The sequence below is a fragment of the Rhinolophus sinicus genome, linkage group LG02, assembly GCF_036562045.2.
Source record: "Rhinolophus sinicus isolate RSC01 linkage group LG02, ASM3656204v1, whole genome shotgun sequence".
Classification (NCBI taxonomy): domain Eukaryota; kingdom Metazoa; phylum Chordata; class Mammalia; order Chiroptera; family Rhinolophidae; genus Rhinolophus; species Rhinolophus sinicus.
In genome coordinates, this window is record NC_133752.1 from 196,242,965 (window position 1) to 196,264,679 (window position 21,715).

At 49.9% G+C, this 21,715-nt stretch overlaps 1 protein-coding gene across 1 annotated transcript in view; it reads left to right on the top strand.

Annotated features, from left to right (window-relative positions):
- Positions 1-21,715, top strand: part of SAMM50 (SAMM50 sorting and assembly machinery component) — a 31,293-nt gene that overhangs the window by 3,325 nt on the left and 6,253 nt on the right. Inside the window, exons 2-12 of the mRNA XM_019715039.2 lie at positions 932-1,042; positions 2,205-2,306; positions 5,266-5,353; positions 7,479-7,585; positions 8,108-8,238; positions 8,459-8,546; positions 10,617-10,745; positions 11,285-11,356; positions 12,180-12,266; positions 17,569-17,639; positions 19,087-19,154. Of these exons, the coding sequence (XP_019570598.1) occupies positions 932-1,042; positions 2,205-2,306; positions 5,266-5,353; positions 7,479-7,585; positions 8,108-8,238; positions 8,459-8,546; positions 10,617-10,745; positions 11,285-11,356; positions 12,180-12,266; positions 17,569-17,639; positions 19,087-19,154 (1,054 nt within the window). The remainder of the gene's footprint in view (positions 1-931; positions 1,043-2,204; positions 2,307-5,265; positions 5,354-7,478; positions 7,586-8,107; positions 8,239-8,458; positions 8,547-10,616; positions 10,746-11,284; positions 11,357-12,179; positions 12,267-17,568; positions 17,640-19,086; positions 19,155-21,715) is intronic.

Below are 21,715 nucleotides of genomic sequence, written 5' to 3' on the forward strand. Positions count from 1 at the left end.
TTGAAAGTGCTTATTTGTAGGGAATTGGTGGAGTAGGGAAGCAGCCACACCCTGGTTAGCACGGTTTTCCCCAAACTTGCCCATTTGTACAGTTACCTGGTGCCACACTAGACATGAATCCTTTCCAGGAGTGTCTGGGAATCCCTGTGGTTAAGCAAGCATAGATACAATGTATAATGTATAACGTATAACATTGTATGCATATCGTTATACATACTGTTACATTGTTATGTTCCCTGGGAGTACTCAACCAGGTACAGCCTATGGAATCCTTATTCGTCCTGATTCAGAAGATGCTTTAATGCTTTTGAGAGGTCGGTTTAGATTGAAGAAAGGGACCACTTTCTGGCCCATTTTATAAGCATGTGCAGTTCTTCTTGGTGTGTGAAGAAGACTTTCTGAACCAAAACACATCTATCAGGGTCCAGAAAAGTATGTTTTAGTAATTTGGGTTGTCAGTGTAGTTATCCTAGAATGCACCCAATTTTGATTTAAAAAATTAAGCTACTTGCTATAACAACAAGAAAGCAGATGTTTTTTCTTTTCCCTGATAAACGGTTTCATGGCATCTTATTTTTAAATTGTTTTTGTCTTCAAATGGGCTTTACAGAACTGGATTCGCCGTAATCCTCAGTTCATGACAGTTATCATAGGTTCGTTCTTGACCCTTTTGGTTAATTAATTTTCATCTTTGGTTTGATTTATTAATAACACACGGGACACCAAAGAGCTCTCGACCAGCAGAAGACATGTACGTAACAGTAGCTTCCATGTGCACTTGTGCTCCCCCCACCCTGGCCCCGCCTCCACTCAGCAGAGGGAACCACGGTGCTGAGTTTTCTGGGGCACCGTCGAAAGACAGAACTCAAAGGTTTTGGTTTTTTCCATATGTTATAAGTTCATTTATGTGTGGCTCCTCCCTGCCTTTCAGAGTTTGGAGCCTCTTCCAGCCAGTGGGCCTGACTTTGGGGCATTAGGAGAAGAAGCTGAGTTTGTTGAAGTTGAACCTGAGGCTAAACAGGAAATTCTTGAAAACAAAGACGTGAGTATGATGTTGAAGGGTTGGTGCCATTACTGGGAGAAACAGCCGCTTCTGTAAACATCTGGGTTGATGAGAAAGCATTCACCTGTCTCGGTGCCTTCATCACAGAAGAGTTTGTAGCCAGCTACAAACTGCTGACTTTTAGAAGAAAAATAGATTCTGGTTTTAGAAAAGGAGTTTTTCCTTGGTGATTATTTATGTGGAAAGTTTAACCAAACACATTCTGTATTTATGTTACTAAAAAAAAACCCCAAAAACCCAAAGTATTTCAAAGAAACGCAAATATGTTTCAGTTTATGCTCTTTTCCTCCTTCCTGGCTCCCAGAAAAAAGACCTGGGGTCTTGAATGAAACTTTTCCTAAACTTTGTTGCTTTTGAAATTAAGTGCAGTTGAAGGAAGAAATGTGAGCACATTTTCATGAATTCTTAAATTAAGATCGTCTTAGTGCAGGTAAGTTATAACTTTCCCAAACACTCCCTAGGATCTCTGCTTTATTTTTCTGTCACCCGGTGCTGTCTGCTGTACTATACACATTGCCTGTTTCTCCCGCCTTGAGAACATAAGCTCCCTGAGGCAGGAGTTTATGTCTTGTCCTGTTACACCCTTCGCTGTTTAGAACAATACCTGGCTCACAGGTAACCCGTGCATTTCTTGTGAACAAATGAAACATTGACTGCGCGCTCACTGTGCTGCGCGCTTTCATGAAAATGGTGGTGCGGGAGAAGCAGCTCTCCTCCTGACCAGTGTACCTGCCAGTGAGGAGAAGCCCTGAGTCCGCGCTTATCGTGCTGTGTTGAATCCCCACAAGCTCTCTCGTTATGAAGCGGGGTTACAGTCAGCGTCCCCCAGGGGCCAGTGCTCGGGGAGCACGTGGGAAGGACACACAGGGGACCTGCAGGGGTTAGCACTGACGGCCCTCAGACATCTCGCTATGGAGACCCCGTTCACAGGAAATACAGGCCTCGCAAAGGGTAGGTTCAAGGCACCATTTATTTGGAAGAGTGTGAAAAGTAAATAGAGTAAAGTCTGGGATTCAGAAATGTGGATCATTAAACTTGAAAAAACACCCTTGATACTGATTTCAGACCTTTGTCTTTAGGCTGGATGCCTGGTCTCTTGTCCTGTGTCATACGTAACAGGCTGTCCTCTTGTCACATCCAGGTGGTTGTCCAGCATGTTCATTTTGATGGACTTGGAAGGACTAAAGATGACATCATCATGTATGAGATTGGAGACGTTTTTAAGGCTAAAAACCTTATTGAGGCAAGTATTCTCTCCGCTTGGCATCCTTTCCGTCCCCTCCTGAAGATGCGTGACTCTCCTGCTTCCTCTCGCCGCTGAGCGCCCCTCCCCAGCCTCCCCGCTGAGGCCCTCGCCTCCTCCCCTGGAGGGAGCCTTGGCCTCCCACGCTGAACCCGTCCGTGCCCCGTGTGCCTCCCACACACTTGTGTATGTCTGCATTCGCCCTTATCCCGGAGAAGGGGTGTCTGTCTTTTCTAGGGCTGGTTCAGCCCCGTGCTCGTCACATCTGTCCCAGCCTTGGAGTGTGGGCTGCCGGGGCTGGGCGCTGACTCCTCCCCAGGGACCCTGCTTGGCACGCTTTCTCCATGGCGCTCCCGACCTGGTGGGTGGCACTCTGTGGTCACACACACCCCCCCCCCCAGCTGTCCCCTCGAGCCCTTGCTTTCCTGGGTTGCATCTACCTCCTCTCCTCTGGGGGTTCCTCTGACCTTGGACGACATTTACATGCTGGGGCAGGGTCACCAACACCTTCCTCGTGGCCACGCCCAGTGGCTCCTCTCAGTTACTTGACAGTGTTGGGCCATTCCCACTTTAAAAACTAGGTGTTTTGTTTTTTAAAGATTAAAATAATACAGGGGGTGCCCAAGAAATGTATCCAAGTGGACACTTTGGTCAACGTTTACTTAAGCAGTAATTCTCCGTCATCAGAAGTGTCTGGACGCTGACGGTGACCACTCTGAGCACCTCTTGTAATTGCAGAAGTCAGATGTGACTTGTATTCATCTTTTGTTATCGGTATATATTGAGTATTACAATTTTAATACAGTTTTCCTTTCTTAAAATGCATATATGTTTTCTTGGCGCCCTCTGTATATCAGCATAGTTTAAAACCAGTGTAAAGCAATGTAATGGTGCAGAGGGCATGGAAATGAAATGTAGGCGAGCCCTCACCGCCGTGCCCAGGCCCGCCCTCCAGAGGTCACCAGGGCGGGGGGTTTCGTGCATCCTTCCAGCGGTGTCTGCACGCAGGGAGCCTTTGACCAGGGTCCCAGGTGTGGTGTACGTGTCTGCACGTTCCATAGGGGACATCGTTAATTATCATGGAGATCTTTTCACATCACCACGCACCAGCGGCGTGGTATCTCTGTGTGTGCACTTCGCATCGCTAATTGTGAAGTTTGCAATCGATGAACATATAAATTAACTGAGTGTTTTGTTCTGGTGAACAGTGCCGCAGTAAACCTTTTTGTGTATGTGTGACAGTGTGTCTGCAGGAGCCATCCCTGAGTGGAATTTCTGGGACGGGTGTGTGCTGTACAGTCTGAACATATGCGGCCGTACTGCCCCCCAGAGCTCACACCCGTCCACACCCCGACCAGCAGTATGTGAGAGGGTCTGATTTTCAACATTGAGTGTTATCACACTTGCCCAAAAAAAGCCAAACACTCAAAAAAAAACCACACACTTAGAAAAATAAATGAATAAAAATGCTTGTCAACCTGTTAGGTGAAAAATACCCCCTCACTGTTTTAACTTGCCCTTTTTAATTATGAATGAGATGTAGCACCTTTTCTGTATCTCTTGGCCATTCGTATTTCTCTTTTGTGAATTACCTGTTAGTGTCCTCTGTCCTCCATTGGATTGATGGGCTTTTGCTAATTTATAAGAGCTCCTTGCATATTAAAAAAAATGACACCTGTCACTGAGGTCGAATATATTTTCTTGTGTTGTGGTCTTTGGGATTTTTCATATCCTCCCTCTTTCTTGACATTCCCCTTCCCTTGGTTCCCATGAATCCCACTCTCTCCCGTGCTGCTTCCCAGCTCTCACCACATTCCTTTTAGGCCTCATGGTCAGCTGCTTCTTCCTGTGACCACCGTTAAGTGCTGCTTTTCCCTGAGGAGCAGTCTCCTGGGCGGTCTCATCCACACTCCTGGTTTCAGCTGCAGCCTCCATATTGAGGGCTGCCCAGCCTCTGGTTGAGCTTTATCCCTGAATGTGCAACTGCCCACCGAGCATTTCTGCGTGGAGTTGCCACAAACCTCTCCAACCTTATGTGGCTGAAAACTAAACTCAGCTCATCGTGTCTTCCCACACACCCCCTGCCTGTCCTACCGTCTCTGTCTCTGACTCCTCGAATGGCACCAAGAAGTGCTAAGCCCAGAGCTGAAAGTTTTCACAGCCCCCTCTCTCCTCTCATGTCCTCTGTCCAATCAGTGACAGTCCTGGGCTCCTGCCCGTGAAATGTGCATAGAGCCTGTCCTCCCTCCAACTCTGGGACCTGTGCTTCACCAGCCTCCCTCCCTGCTCCCAGGTCTGCTTCCCCCCTGTGTCCCGCTGTCTCCAGGTGTCTCCTTCCTCCGTGTCCATCTACATGTATCCTAAGGAAATTCCGTCCTGTGTCTCCCCTGCTGAGAACTCTACTCCCCTTTTTCCTGCAGGACGAAGTCTCAACTTTGCTTATCAAACAACGTCCTTTCCCAGGCTACCTTTCGTCCCTACCTTCTACTTCCACTTTTCCCTCCAGCAGGAAGGACTCTTGGCAGCAGAGAGGACTGCCATTGACATTGAAAAGGGAAATAAAGCAGAACAGTGGTTAGAAAATTCAGACAACTTAAAAAAGGCACACGTGCGCGCACACACGGACGGCTGCTTTGACCAGACAGAACCATTATTAACTAGGTCGTGGTTGCCATTCCCTTCCTGGAAAACCCGCCAGGTTGTGTGCATTTTAATTCTTTTTGTTTGTTTATACAAAAGGGGTTATACTACGCAGTCTGCCTTCTGCCCTTGGCTTGGTTCTGCACTTCTGAACAGGATTTTTATTGCTCCCTGACATGCTTTGTCCCTTCTTTCATATGCCTGGTCTTAGTGGCCCTCTTCTCACTGACCAGCGAGCGCCAGGTGGGAAACCGCCAGCCTGGCTGCACAGCCACTGTATCTCAGAGGAACACATCCTCTCTCTCTCTCTCTCTCCTAGGTAATGCGGAAATCTCATGAAGCCCGTGAAAAACTGCTTCGTCTGGGAATATTTAGACAAGTGGATGTTTTGATTGATACATGTCAAGGTACACGATGTGGTGTAGTGTCTCTGTGAGGTCCCATTCCATGCATCCGCCAGGATCACAAAAGCCATTAGTGTGGCCAAGCATAGATAGCCCTGGAGGTTGATCAAACAGACAAGGCTTGGTCGTTAGCAGTGTCAGGGGAGTAACTGGATTTGTGTGTCAGGCGAGCGGGGATGGGTAAGGTACTAGGTGTCTGAGAGGGAGCCGGGCATCATTCGGGATTGCCCAGCAGGCGTCCGAATAGGCTCCTGCAGACTCCAGCCCACTGTTTGCTTTGGGAAGCGGGCGCCAGGAATCAGAATTCAGTTTTTGTTTGTGTTTATTCGCTTGTTTGCTGTGGGACACCATCTGGGGCTGGCGTCGTAGCTCTGTCCTTGAGGTCACCTGGGCTGGTGTGATTTTCCCATGGTGTTCTGTCATTTCATCATCCCTAGGGTCACGTGGGTCCTCTGGTGTCTGAACACCATTCCAGCGTCAGGAAGGAGGGAAAGCGGGTGAAGGGCACACCCCTCCCTTTAAGCACCTGCCCCAGGTGTCGCACGTAGCGCTTCCCTCCATCCCACTGGCCAGGACTTGTTCACGAGGCCACACCTAGTGCAGGAGAGGCTGGGAAATAAAGTCTGACTTCCACCCAGCTAAGACTTACAGATTCACTTCGGATTAGAGCGGTGGTTCTCCAAGTGTGGCCTCTGCCCAGCAGCACGGCTCCCACCTGGGAACTTGGTAGAAATGCACGTTCACCCGAAGCAGAAACTGGGGTGGGGCCAGCAATCCGTGGATACGTAACAAGGCCCCAGGTGACCACTGGACTAAGTGGGGAGAAGAGACGTGGGAGACAGTTAGCTGTTTTTGCACCATCGTTTGTGGTCGTGATGGTCATACTGGTGCTATGCTCTGCATAAGGGCTTATGTCCTGATCCTGCTGAATCGTCACAAAATCCTGGTCAAGCCCCACTATTATTGTTTCAGAAAGAATTATTTTATGCTAAGAACACAAGCTAAGAGAGGCTTAATAACTTGCCCCAGGTCAAACGAGTGACACGTGACCTTGCCGGCTCTGCAGGACTTTTCATGGTGGCACATCTTCTCGGTGGCATTTAGTGCTCCTGTCTGTTGTAAATGTGGCATGTGTGTGGGCAGCTGGTCCACCTTGGGCAGCCTTCTCCACCTGGGAATTACCGGGGACTTTTGGAAAATGGTTTGGGGCAGTCTGACTATTCTGTACAATTCCCTAGTGGTGGGGCCCCGACTGTATCCACTTGTCAAACCCTAGAATGTCCAGCACCAAGGGTGAACCCCACTGCAAACCGCACGTGAGTTCATGGCAGCGTCTCCCTGTCAGTTCCTCAGTCGAAATAAACGTTACACCCCGCTAGTGCCAGTTGTTAGTAAGCGGGGAATGTGTGTGAGGAGGTAGGAAGGGGTACCTGGGGACTCTGTACTCTGTGCTCAGTTTTTCTATAAATCTAAAGCCGCTCTAAACAATAAGGTCTATTTAAATAAATAAATAAGTAAATAAAATGGTGCCGAGACTGCACCCTGACCAGTGGAGTCAGTATCTGGAAGCTTGATGGCTCTTTTCCATCCAGGGGCAGGATGAGCTCCTTCCTTCCTGTGAGACGCCCCCAGGGCCCTGGGTAGGTCACGGGGCAGCTGCATGCAGTTCAGACACTAATCCCGCATGCACCGCACCCCTCGCTTGAGGGGGGACAAAAATAATCCCCTCTTACCCGTGGATCGCATGTGTTGCTTCTCTTTCGGGGCGACTAGAATCCCTCTTGTCACACACATTCCACATGTTCATGTCCGAGGCTTTTCAGGTCCCTCCCTCACAGGAGAACAAATGCCTTCAGCAAATAATGTGACTGGTGCTGCCAGACTTACCTCCCTGTGGCAAAATGTCACTGTTTTTTAATATCTTCTACCGCAGAAGCCAGACACGGGTTTTTTGGTGCAGAGGTGTATTGTGATTTTGTGTAGCAGTTCTGGAACTTTCAAACAGAGGGTGCGATTCCAAATATAAACCAAGCCTTCAGACGGCTTCTTTGTCTTTCTCAACAGTAGGACCTACCATACGACTCCCTCTCCTGGTTGGCTTATCCTTGAATGTGTTTTACTCACCCAGGTGATGACGCGCTTCCTAACGGGCTGGACGTTACCTTTGAAGTAACTGAGCTGAGGCGACTGACGGGCAGTTACAACACCATGGTCGGGAACAACGAGGGCAGCATGGTAAGACTCAGCCCTCGCCTGCCGCACAGTGGGACTTCCAGTTTTGAGCTTTTAAAATGCGACTGTGTTCTAGAAATGGATGGTAGTCTCAAAACCCCGTCACACACCTTCATCTTTCTTTGTAGGGTAACCCGGGGCTTCTCATTCGCCTTCCCGGGGTCGATTGTACTGTTTTGGATTGTTAGAAAACAGTATTAACATCAGTAGTGAATTAGGACTGGTTTGGGCAATGTTTATATTTAGTTTTTTGTTCAGTTTCCCCCAAAACTCCAAACGCTCAGAATTGATTTCCCTGAGCCTCACAGTCAGGGTACCAAGTTTAGCCAATCGCTTGAATTAGGTGTGTGCGGAGGGCGTGTGCATCAGCGAAGGTATGTTTTAAGGAGTGAAAGCAACGATCACTGCCAGATGTGTAGTCCACGTTTTATCCTGTTTTTATTAGGGCCCCTGAGCTAGCATAGTTTTTCTTTCAAGTTGCCATTCCTTCCATTTAAACCCCCGCTATTTTTCTTCTCCTCCTAGGTACTTGGAATCAAACTCCCTAATCTGCTAGGTCGTGCAGAAAAAGTGACATTTCAGTTTTCCTATGGAACAAAAGAAACTTCCTATGGCCTGTCCTTCTTCAAACCACAGCCTGGAAACTTCGAAAGAAAGTAGGAAGCCAAACAGCTCATTGGCCTGGTTTACAGTTAGGATAGGTGGCTTGTTTGGGAAAAGAAACCGCACAGAATCAGCTGACGCTTCTGCGGTGTTACGTGCTCTAGATTTCCTCATCAGATGAACCCCAGGACTGGTTTTAAATCTGTTGATTTAAATGTGTGCAAGTTATAGTTCCTGTTTCAGCTTTTATAGCTCTGTCCCATTGTCTCCTAGTTTCTCCGTAAACTTATATAAAGTTACCGGACAGTTCCCTTGGAGCTCACTTCGGGAGACGGACAGAGGCGTGTCAGCCGAGTACAGTGTAAGTGGCATTTCCCTCATTCCCTTTGCGCACTCGAGGGAAAACAAAGCACCTGTGTAATGGATTCCCAAAGACAGAGAAGGGGGCTGGGCAAAGGCAGTACAGACCTGGCTGTGGTCTCGCACTTGGAGTGGTGGGTGCGGTGGCCGGGGCCACTGTCAGTTCTTTGCCCTGCTGTCAGGCCTCCAGGCTGAGTGCCCACTGCCAGGGCCAGAGTGGCCAGTGGCCACGGTGGCCGCTTCTCGGACTTGGCCAGATTTCTCCTGTGCTCCTGACTTCCTGTGACCCTGTCTGTTTGTCTTTCTTCATGTGCTGAGATTGATAGTTTCTGATAGCCAGCAGAGGCACTTCAGGTTAATGACAGCTTTCGTCACTGGGTTACACTTATGATCACTTCTAGCAGGGTCTGGCTGAATGCTACAAATGGAATTACTATCATTTGGCCGCGTTTTGGCTTCACGGTGAACCTATTCTTTTTCCTTCCTCTCTACATAGGTCCCTATTCCTTTCCTTCTGTTCTAGGGTTTAGTTAATGAAAGTACTTCCCCGCTGTGGTCCTCAGACCAGCAGCCTCGGTCAGAAATACAAATTCATGGGCCCGGCCTGCACTGCTGAATCAGCATCTCTGGGAATGGGGCCAGGAAACGCTTTTCACCCCACCCCACTGCCACCCCCACCCCTGGTCCATTCTGGTCTGAGAACCACACTGAAGCCTTGTAGTCACTGCCCAGGCTTGACGGGCCACCTGTGGGTGCGTGACATACGCTGGCCACTCCTGCTTCTCATCCCTGCAGACCAAGGTCAGGAAACTGAGCACTGTACAGTAGCCCAGGTGGACAGACCTCGGGCCGTGGACGGGAGCCCCTGCCCTTCACGTTCCATCTCCACGGGGCCGCCTTTCCTGGTCTGAAGGGAGTAGCTCTCAGACACCTGCCCTTGCTGAGGATGCAGAAGGGGGCACCGTGGCAGACCCTGCTCTCCCCAGCCCCCGTCCTCCAGCCAGTTTTCCCCATCTTTCTCCCATCTGGTCCCTGCCTCATCCACCTGACCGTGAATCCAGGGGTGGGAGATGAGTGTCCTCTGAGCCCCTGTGTTTCTCGCTTGAAGATCTGCCTTATAAAGAAGGTGGAAATGGCAGAGGTCAGCTCTGCACCTTCTGCGGGTGTCGGGGAAAGTGCTGCATCTCAGGTGGCCCGAGTGCAGCAGTGGCAGGTGAACAAGGCTCCCTGCTGTCACCTGCTCCCCCAGCGCCTGGCTCAGTGCCTTGTGGGGGCTCGATAAGTAAGCGCATTGAGGTGGGTGCCCCCAAGTTCTCACCCTGAATCTGGGTGGGCGTCCAGGCCTGAGCAGGCCTGAGGGCTCCCCAGAGGGTGTGCAGCGTGGGGCTCACGCTGGGAGTGTCAAGTGACCTGGCATCCTCGTGAGAGCGGCACCATCACTGTCCTTCCCGAGGCCACCAGATGAGATCGTTACTGTTCAGAGACAACATGGGCATTTCTCTGAGATAGAGATCTAGTTCGGGCTGTCCCGGCTTTGGGGAAAGATGGTCAAGCCAAGAGGCAGGTCCCACATGCGTGGGCCCCAGAGTTCCCTGGGCTGAGGCCGCAGGGAGGATGCTCGTCACTCACATGGGACGTTGTCTCCTTGTTCTCCTTGCGGGGGCTGAGGTGGGTCATCCGGGTCACCAGGCCTGGCTTCAGATAAGAGGTTGGCAGGACCCAGTGGGATGTGTGCCAGACTGTCCTAGGGATGGAAAGGAAACCTGTCAGTTACCAAGTCGCCTGCAGCTTTCAGACAAGTGACCCTGTCTCCTCACCCAGAACACAGTCCTGCCATTTAGGGCAGAGTTTCCTTTGATCACAGCTTTCTCCCCTTCTCCCTCCCACCCTTGTTCCTGTTCTTTCCTTCCCCTTCTTCTCTTTCTCCCTCCTGTCCATCATGTTTCAAAAAGTATTTAGGATGTCATTCGTTAACAATTTACCGATGCCTCGTTCCAAGGCCTGATTTGGGACGACTTCCCATCACCCAGCACTGGAAGGTTCAGCATTCATTCCCCGTGTGTCCTTGCAGTTTCCCATATGGAAGACCAGCCACACGCTCAAGTGGGAAGGTGTGTGGCGGGAGCTGGGCTGCCTCGCCAGGACAGCGTCCTTTGCCGTCCGCCAAGAAAGTGGCCACTCACTGAAATCATCTCTTTCGGTAAGGACTTCTGTTCGAGGAGCGTTTAGATGTCATGCTGCAGCCGAGCTGTACGTGGGGAAACAGTCCCGGCCAACAGTGGGACGGGTGGAAAAGTGATGCACGTGGGGCTCAGGCTAAAACGGCGCCCCCTGGTCACTTGGTGAATCTGGACAATGAGGGACATGACCTCACGTTACTTTTCTCTAACACGAGTGATCGCGGGACAAGGTGTGCCTAAGAGCTAACCGTGCCGTTTGAGTGGAAAGCTGGCTGCACTGACTTTGGCCAGGGCGTGGGGCTGCTTGAGAGAATGAACCCAGTGCCCGTTGTAACCTCCCACCTCATGAGTGAGGGTTGTTTTGTTCCAGCCTCTCAGTTCCTCCGCTGACACGCGGGAAGGACGATACTCCCTTCCTCACAGGGTTTCCCTAAAGGTGAAGTGATGTCTGGTTGGGAAGCACTGGGCGCAGGCCAGGCCTCCAGGCTGCTCAGTGGGTGCTAGCCGTCGCTCTGTAGACCTGTCGCAAGTGAAACCCCCCGATGCACGTCTCTTGCAGCACGCCATGGTCATCGACTCCCGGAACTCTTCCATCTTGCCCAGAAGAGGCGCTTTGCTGAAAGTTAACCAGGTACTTTCCTCCCCTTGACCTCTGCGCATGCAGTGACTCGGGGCAGGGAGTCGTGCAGAGTAGTCACTTTCTGTACTGAACGTTTTCCTTTAACTGTAAAAATCCTTCCAGAACGGCCTGCAAGGGCGTCAGTCCACCCTCGGGAGTCCTGCCCAGAATTGCTCTCTGTAGCTGAGTCTTCTGCCTCCACAAAGCACGCCTGGCTCTCGTCGTGGGCCCCACATTCACGTGCTACTGGCGCTCTGTGGAGGCAGAAGGGTCTGGCCGCCTTGGCTGTGTCACTGAAATGGCCGGGAGGAAAGTTGTGATTTGGTGAGAGTGAGTTCCCAGTAGGGACACCACAGGGCAGGACCAGGCTAGGGAGGTCAGGGCGAGAGGTCGGCCGGTTACGTGCGGCCTGATGCTCAGGTTACCTGATCACCATTTTCAGAGGAGCTGCTAGAACTCGGATTTTTACACGAAATGTGCCAAATTGTGAAAGATTGGCTTTTTTGAGTTTTTTTTTTTTTTTTGGTCGGAGCACTGATTAAGCCAGACAAGCCATATCATCCATTGAAGGCTCTACAATACAACGTTCATGTGGCCAGTGGTTTTCTCTCTCAGGGCTCACACTCCCTGGTCACCCAGTGTGTTTCATGATTCTGTGGCTCTCAGTCCCCTTGGTCCGTCTAGAATAAGTAAGACACAGCTTCTAGTAGACCAAAGTGGGCTGTTCCCTTTCTACAAATACAAAACCGCCAAATTAAGTGGTAATTGCAGTGGTGTCGTTCAGTAACCTGTGTAGTGAGTCTGCTCCATTCTGACCTGTGGATTCTTCCCACAGGAGCTGGCAGGCTACACTGGAGGTGACGTGAGCTTCATAAAAGAAGATTTTGAGCTGCAGTTGAATAAACAACTCCTATTCGATTCAGTGAGTATCTAGCCAGAAGGTCATCACCTGTATTTTTGTCCCTCGTTTTGGAATCCCCGTCCTGAGCTCCGAGCATCGAAAACACTGAGGTGGGAGCCCAGGACATGAGGCCCAATGCTGAGGTGTTTGATCTTTCAAACTTTGCCAGAACTGAAGGCTCTCTGGGGTGTGGTGGTTATTGTTCTCTTATTTAAAAGGAATCTATCAGTCATTTTGCACTGGACGTCAGAGCGCCCCTTCCCTGGGGCCGTCAAGGAGCTGTGACTGAGGCCAGAGGAAAGCCGCCTCCTCTCTCTCTTCTCAGGTCATGTCTGTAGAAATTTGGAGCTTTCACCTTAGTTGGCTGTGTCTGCAGGGCTCTGGGCGCTTCCAAGAATTTTTCCACATTTTTCATCCAGTTCGGTTTAGTTTCTGCTGACCCACTCAGGAGTGAGGAGTAAGTGACCGGATTCTAACCGAGGCAGAGGAGACCCTGGCTTATGTCCAGGTTCCCAGCGACCAGGTGGCTGGGGACAGCTCTCCGCCCCACCGCGGCTGCCTGAGCCCTTAGCTTGCTTCCGACTTGGAGGCGAGGACTGCGTTTTAGTGAAATGGCACATGCACCTATTTCTAGACAGTTGATTCTGAGGTCATTTGTCACCGCTCCCGCTCATTCCCAGACTCTGCGCTTTGAATGTGGCTCCTGCTTTTCCCTCCGCTGCTCTTCCCAGGGGCCCCTGTCGTCCAGTTCTGTGCGTCAGCTCCTTCGGTCCCGCCGCACCCCCGACGGCCCTGACACTGTTCTCTGGCCCCTTCGCGACCCCTGTGCTTCCAGCCTCAGCCCCCGCCTCGAGGCCTTTCACAGCTTGCTGCACTTCCGCCTTGTGACTGTCTCCCCAGATTCTCATGGAAGCCTCCGGGCTCCCTGCAGGCACTCGCCCCCAGATGGCTGCAGCTGCCATCTCTGTGTGGGGGTCCCCCAGAGCACACCTCACTCTCTGGGGCCCCACATTCACGTGCTACTGGACTTCCGACTCTCAAATTCAACATGTCCAAACTGCCCTCCTGGGATCTGTGACTCCCCTGACGTGCACGGCTGTTCTCCCAGCTGCCCTTGACCTCCTTGCTGGCTGCTGAGTCCTCACCCTCAAAGCCCCCGGCAGCAGGCCCTGTCTCTTCTTCCCCTGCACTGTCACTCATCTCCCTGCTACTCTTTCTCACTGTGGCAGTGACGTCACTTTCTGGTGAGCCTGCCCACCCTCCCCTTCCCCTCCTCCTTCTCCCGTGTCCACACTGCAGGCATATTAGAGTCTCTGAAATGCAGACCTTACAACGTGCTCCTGCGTCAGGTGTGTGCTCCTGGCACGGCGCTCGCGGCCTTGCTCCCGTCTCTGCCCCCTCTCCCGGGGCTTCAGCTCTGCCAAACTGCTGCTCGCTCCCCAAAAGGGCTGGGCTCCCCCTCACTTCCAGGCACTTGTCTTTCATCCTCCGCCTTTTCTCAGCGGTTCACTTGGCCTCCTGCTGCCTGGCTTTAAGACCTTAGCGCAGGTGTGTCTCCTGCGGGCCTTCTGTGACCTCCCAGACCCAGGTGGGCTCCTCCACGTGCCTATAGTTCTGTGCTTGTCTCCAGGTGTCGCCCATCATCCACCTGCCCACCCACTCATCACGTGTATACCAGCTCCCAGGCACTATCTGGACGCTAAACGTACTTCAGTAAATAAAACGCAAGTCCTGCTCTCTCACTGCCTAGTGGAGGGAAACGCACAAGCAGATGCACGGGTACAGCATCTGGCAGGTGGAAGTGTTAATGGAGAACAATGAAGCAGTAACAGGATAGGACGTGGCCCGCGGCGGGTGCTGTCTATTTGAGGTAGATAACCAGGGAAGGCGTTTGATGAGGCAGCGTCTGCCACAGCCCAGAGCAAAGCGAGAGAGCCAGCCCTCGGCCCTCTGGGCGGGAGCCCGGCCTGTTCCAGGACCAGCCGGCTGCTGTGACCCAGCAGAATGAGGAGGGAGAGCAGTGAGGGCAGAGGCTGGGCCAGCCGTGAGAGGGCCTTGGGGGCAGCCATGGGAACCCCTCATGGGGTGTGGCACCTATTTGAGAAGGTCGCTCTAGGGGCCATGTGGAGAGCAGGTGGAGGGGCAGCGGGACCTCAGGAGACCAGTGGGGCACCTGCGGCCTGGCCGGGAGGGCTGGGAGCTGCAGACTAGCAGTGGGCGGTGATCACGCGCGTGGGGGGTGCAGCATGTAGGCAGAGCTGATGCCGCAGCCTCTGCCCTGGGGAGGCTGGTTGGGAGCGGCAGGTGTGAGTGACGCAGGTGTTTGCACCTCAGTGTCTGGAGAACCGAGGTGCCGTTTACAGGGTTGGAAACCAGGGGGCGACAGGGCCCGATGCAGGTGTGGAGCTGGCAGTGAGGTGGTGAGTCGAGGTGAGGGGAGAGGTCAGGCTGCGTTGCAGAAAGGTGAGTTATCTGCGGAAAGGCGGCATCTACGTGTTTCCCCAAAAATCAGACCCACCCCGAAAATAAGCACCAATTGAGCTCGTCAGCCAGACGGACACATTTAGTACGTTATGACGATGCTCCAGAAGGAGACAACATGACTGTATTTGAATAAATATAGATTGTTGTACATGAAAAAATAAGGCATCCCCTGAAAATACGCCTTAATGCGACTTTTGCTGCAAAAATTAATGTTAAGACCCGGTTTTATTTTCGGGGAAACACTGTATAAGCCCCGGTCTTATTTTCGGGGAAACACAGTAAGCACCGGGCGGGTGGTGCTCCAGCATGAACAGAAGTCCCAGGGCCGAGACCCAGGACACGCTGCCATCGAGAAGTCGGGAAGGGCACGAGTAGCAGAGGACACTGAGAAGGAGCGGTCGGCGAGGGGGCCGACAGGCGGCGGGTGGTGGAGGGTGGGGAGCACAGGGACTGGCTCAGAGTCCCTCCGTCACCCTACTGTGGGAACCGGCCTTTGGATTTTCACGTGATGGTCACGGCAAACCTGGGCGGGCAGAGCACTGAGGAGACAGGGAGGCCTCGGGCATGTGAAGAGTGGCTCAGTGCAGTGGGGTCCCAGGCTGTCTCCTGTGGGAGGAGAAGGGCGTTCGTGGGAAACTGGTGACTATTCAAAACAAAAAGCTTATTTAAACCCAAGCGAGCGGGAGGGGACCACTGAGGACAGAGATGATGAGAGCTCCTTTGGGGAACGGGGCAGAGGGCAGCGTGGGGCGAGCGTTGGTTTTCCCTTGGGATTGAGCCTCTTACAGCCCGGTTGTGTGCTAGCAGGAACGATCCAGCGAGGGGAGTGGGGATTGGACGGGGAGCGGGCTGCCTGGAGGGGAGCACGGCGGGTGCTCCACAGAACAGGCCAGGAGGCCGCACGCGGGTGGGTGCAGGGGGGGTGACGGGGGAGCTCTCGGGGGCCTCCTGGTGCCTGTGTTCTCTGAGGCCGGAGGCCAGCCCTTGGCGCAGAGAGAGGACAGAGGACCAGGTGTGGAATCACCGTTGAGGCGAGTGTGGCGTGAGCGGGTGAGAAGCTCTAAGGGCCTGTTGGAGGTCAGAGTCCGAGTTGAAAGGAGCCATGGTATGATGGCGTGTTTGCCGCTGCGCGCAGCCCTGCAGGGACAGCTGAGGGAGTGGACAGGTGGTGTTAACCGGGCTGGCGTGCTGCAGGTGAGAGACACAGGCAGGTGATTTTAGTGATGCACTGTGTCATTCCAGCAGGTGAGGAGGGAATGAGGACCTGAGAGGACCAGGAGGAGGGGGTGCAGGGTGCGTAGGTCCTGCTGGTGCCGAGGAACTGGGGAGTTGGTGCTAGAGGGGTGGCTGGGAGCCTTGGGCTCGTGTGGTACTGAGGTCTGTGGGGAGCTGAGGCAGGATGAGACTGTCCCGGGTGGGTAATTACCGCCCGCCCTCAGGCGGATGGTGATGGTGAGGCAGGCGGGTTTGCCAGGGGAGGCAGCTCTCACTCCCTCCTCTTCCGTCCTGCTGAGGGCAGCATCAAGGCCATCTTACTGTGACATGTGAGCCCTGTGGGCCCAGCCAGTCCCGCCGAGGCACTAAGCCAGAGGAGGGCGGGCCTGCTCTGTGGTTCCCTTCTTGGTCCATCCAAAATGGTGTGAGGTGGGTGAGGGGAGCGCACTCCCAGAGCATTCTGGGCCCTCGCTTTATCCTGTAGCATCTGTCACACCCCCAGGCTCTAAGTCCGTGTTTCCTAAATGTTGTCGAACAAATAGCTGAATTTATCAGAATAGAAGGCTCAGTTTGGTCCGCTCTGCCCACTCGCTGCCCCAGTTTTCATCTGTAAGCCTTCCTACTGAAGCTTCTAAAAAAGAGATATCTCAGCAGCTTCAAAGGACATAGGAATTTGCAAGTCAGAGAGAGGACACGAGATGAGCAAAAAACGTGGACGCATGCTCAGGAGACACGGGGGTGCACTGTGATGCAGACACGGTGAGACGAGCCCAGAGAGCTCGCTGTGGTGTAAGCACTGGGGGTACGGTCTGGCCCCGTGTTACTTAGGCGTGAAGATCCATCTCTGATCTAAGATTAGCTCACTGCCCCTGACCTGTTAGAGAGGGGCCCTGTTCCTGAGGGTTGGATTGGAAGCTGTGTCTGCATTTTTTAATTGTTGGAGTATTGTAACTCTGCCTCCTTTCACACCTGAAATGCCATATGCCAGGGTGTCCAAACTTATTTCAACATTTTTTTACCAAGGGCCGTATGCGGTAAAATACACAAACAGCCGGGCCACTCACTCGAGGTGAAGTACGTATTGCCTCACCTGGTTTATTTAAGTGAACTAAATATATTTTTGGAATTTGCTGCGGGCCAATTAAAAATGGATTGTGGCCCGCAGGCCGCAGTTTGGACACCCCTGCCGTATGCCCTTAGTCCTCCATTGGTTTGAAGCCAAATCAAAGAGCCTGAGCAGATGCAGAATCCTTTGCCCAGGCCCCCTCCCCCATCGGGCCACGGCTGGTCCCACTGGGCTTGGCTTCTCATAGAAGAGGGAGCTGCCCTGTGTTGGAATGGAAGCCGTGCCCTGCCAGGGGTTTGGCTTGTTTCTGGCTTGTGTTTGGTGTGGCTTTATTTGAAATTTGGAGTTGCAAGATTTTCAAATATCCACAAAACCCTTTGCACTGTCCTTCCTGTCCCAGGCAGGTGTTCTGTGGCCCTGTCACCCACCCAGTGCTCTGCACGTGGCAGACTCAGCGTGTGGCCAGTGGCCAGATTTGGGTGCATTTTCTCTCTGTTCATGCTCATTGCAATGAAAGAAATGCCGAATGAAAGCAGTTGCTTGTTTATATCTCAATAGGTTTTTTCAGCCTCTCTCTGGGGTGGAATGCTGGTACCCATTGGTGATAAGCCATCAAGTATTGCTGATAGGTGAGTCCTAATGAATGCCTGGGTCACTTGCATGTGTTTCCCTTTGGCTCTTCTTGATTGGTTTCTTGTAAGATATTTTAGAGAAGTTTATTGAAGAGGGCAAGTATTTCAAATTTTACTTTAGTATTTATGCTTAAGCTAATTTCAAAATATCTAGCATACCTCATACTTAATATTTTTTGCCCTTTTTTGGGGGAGTTAACTTTATTATATTAAAAAAATTGTGTCCTCTTTTCAATATGAAAGAATACAGTTCAGACATGTTACGAAAACATAAAAATGAAGAAACACTTAAGGAAGTAAAAAAAAAAAAAATCCTGCTTAGTGATAAGTGGAGTCAGTATCTGGGACTACTTCCTTTTACTGCTTTTTGTGGATGTGTGTGTGTATGTGTGTGTATATTCATAATCGTGTTATACATCTGTATTAACCTACACATCTGTATTAACCTACACATCTGTGTTGTTGATATACTGTATTTTATGTACAGGTTTGTGTACTTCCAGATTCTAAAAAAGTTTTGAAGAAATTATAGAGTAAATCACTCCCCAAATCCTGAGACATTTTTCATAAGCAGCATTTTAACACTTCATTATTTGCACATAAATAGGACTTTGAAGACTATGACTTTGTAAATAGTTTTTTGTTCCTTTTCTTTTATTCCTAAGTGTGGAATTACCGTCTCAAAAGCATGTGAACCTTGTTAAGGCGCCGGAGCCTGCTTTTCAGAAAGCCGGTAGCAGTTTCTGTTCTGGCCGGCAGGGTGTGGGCTTGTCCTTGTTGCTTTGAAATACTAGAGTTCTTGAGGGTAAGAACCGCTTTCTTCAGCCTAGCGTTAGTTAAAATGTTGTTTTAGCTTAAAGTAGTTCAGCCTTTTGGACTGGCTGTTTGGGAGTATAAAATTCCTTAATTTCTAAACTCTGCGACCTAACAATTTCACCTCTATAAATCTAATTTACAAATACAGAAGTGTACAAAGATTTATGTACAGGATGTCCATCGTAGCATTGTTGATAGTAGGCTGGTGCAAAAGTAACTGCGGTTTATGATAAATGTCTATTACATTGTTTTGTACACCTGAAACTAATAAAAAAAAAAAGAAGTAATTACAGTTTAAAAGGTTAGAAATAATTGCAAAAACTGCAGTTACTTTTGCACCAACCTAATAATAGCAAAAATTCTAAAACAGCCAATAGGGAAATTACTGAATTCAAACACAACCCTTACAGAGAAGACCATGTTAAGTATTAAAAAGGACGAGGTTGGATTTTTATGGGTTGACCATGCCCCTGTACAGCTTCCCATTCCTGAAATGCGTCTCCGTGTGAATGTGTCGTCGAGACCCGGTACCGGACGGGCTGACCTGTGTGCTTTCTGCGCTCTCGTTGTATCACCTGACTTTTACCTGATGGCTTTCCTCTGACGTCTGCCGTTTGTTCCGTTCCAGGTTCTACCTCGGGGGACCAACCAGTGTGCGCGGCTTCAGCATGCACAGCGTCGGGCCACAGAGTGAAGGTCTGTCACTCCCTCAGCACCGCCGCCTGCAACTTAGGGGCACGTCTCACTTTTGGAAGCATGTATTTGTTTAAGTGCCCCAATGATAGGTGTCCATATATCACCGTGGAATTAGCACCTAACACAACCTCTGCCACACCGCAGGCACGGAAAAATATTTGTTGAGGGGATTGTAGAAAAATGAGAAAATACATCCAAGCAAAAAACACAACAGTGACCAGTGACCCCATTACCCAGGGATGACATGTGTGAATGTTTTATTGTTTAGACAAATGTATCTTTATACTCACGTTTTGTTTTGTTTGTATACTGTTTTGTACCCTGTTTCTCCTTCCACCCCTCAGTAACAACATATGAAAAAGATTTTTATAGGAAACAGTCCATTTTTAATGGCTGCTTATTTCATCTTACTGACATAGTACAATTTTTTAAATTAGTAGACTTTTTTCTTTCTTTTTTTTTAAATTAGTTTCAGGAGTGCAAAACAATGTAATAGTTAGACATTTCCACCCCTCACAAAGTGATCATTCCCCTCCCCCAATCAGTTTCAGGCTTCCAGAAAAATGGAGTACAATTCCCATGTGCCCGATAGCGCCCTCTGTTGTCAACATCCTGCCTTCATGTGGTGCACTGGTCACAATTGATGAGCCAATACTGATACGTTATTACTGACTAAATCCGCAGTGCAGGTTTAGTGTTGTATAGTTCAGTGGGTGTGACAAATGCATAGTGGCATGAAACTGCCATTACAGTGTCATACGGAAGTTTCAGGACCCTAAAATTCACCATTCACCTACTCATCCCTCCCTGCCCACAATTCCTACAGCCACTGACCTTTTTACTGTTTCCATAGTTTTGCCTTTTCCAGAATGTCATAGACTTGGACTCATACAGTGTGTGCCCTTTTCAGACTGGCTCCTTTGACGAAGTATCATGCGTTTAAGTTTCCTCTAAGAATGTTTATAGCTTGATTGCTCGTATCTTTTTATCACCAAATAATATTCCATACACTGTGATAAGTAATATTGCAGTATGCCACAAGTTGTTTGTCCATTCACCTGGTGAAGGATAGCGTCGTTTCAGGAGATCCTAGTTTTGGGCGATTATGAGTAACGCTGATGTAAGCATTCGGGTGTAGGTCTTTGTGTGGACATGGGTTTCAGTTTACTTGGGTACACACCATGGAGCACAGTTGCTGGATTGTACATAAGAAACCAGCAGACCGCCTTCCAGAATGGCTGTACCAGTTTGCATTCCCACCAGCGATGAAGTGGAGAGAGAAAAACTGCTATTTTTAATGGCTGCATATTTCATCTTACTGCTATACTCTAGTCTTTTAAACCACATCCCAAGTTTTAGACATTTAGACTGTTTTTTCCCCCCATAGGATTATAAAACAATATTATCAATCAGTAGCCTAACTCAATCTTTGTGCTCGGCTGTAAGTTTTACTTTATTATGTAACGTTATAGATGTGGACTTGCTAGATCAAAGGGTTTTGAATATTTTTAAGACTTTGCATTGCTCTCCAGAAAGCTGGGCTCAGGCATGCCCTCCGGCAGTGTGAGAACTCCCGTTTCCTGGAACCCTCTCCAGCACTTGACATTGTAACAGGTGTCTCCACGTGTTATGAACAACTTCGAGAACACCATTTAAATGGGTGTATATTATTCAATTTTAAAATATTCTACCCTGATTTTTCTGTTTTTTAATATCTTTGTTGCTCCCATTTTATATTATTATAAATAATGATAGCCCCATGCATAAGTTTTTGTATAAAATAGAGACTATTTTCACTTGTTTTTAGAATGCTTTATTAGTATGTCTTTTTTTTTTTAGAAAAGTTACAATTTATGGATAGTTTTATTTTTTCATTGTAAGTGTGTGTTATATAGCGAGTAAATCGAAGTTTAGGAGTCTTGCACTTGCCTGAAAACTAAAACACAATGATATTCCACTTAATTCACTACCAGGTGGGCCAATGTTAGGATTCTATGGGCAAGAATGAAAATTGCTGTAACTTTTCATGAAAGCAATTTGGTAATATGTATCAAGAGTCTAATATATATATATATATATATATATATATATATATATATATGTGCAAAGACTTCTAATAATAACCCCAAACTGAAAACTGGAAACCCAAATGCCCCTCAACAATAGAACAGGCAAATCTGCAGTGGTGTCTTCACACTGGAATATTACACAGCAATGAGGGTAAACAAGTCACAATCCTTGGCCGAGTGATGGCAGCAAAGTACAAGAAAGGAGCCAGGCCCCGAGGACGTGTACTGTTGATTCCATGTATGGAAAGTGGGGGACAGGCTGACCTGCCCTATGCAGTGGGACGGCAGGGCCGTGGCTGCACGTGGTGAGGCTGGTGGGTGGTGATTAGAAAGGAGACCGGGGCTGCACGTGCCTGTGTGTCCACCTGGGTGCTCATTACCGTGTTTCCCCAAAAAGAAGACCAGGTCTTATATTAATTTTTGCTCCAAAAGACGCATTAGGGTGTATGTTCAGGGGATGCCTCATTTGTTCATGTACAGCCATCTACATTT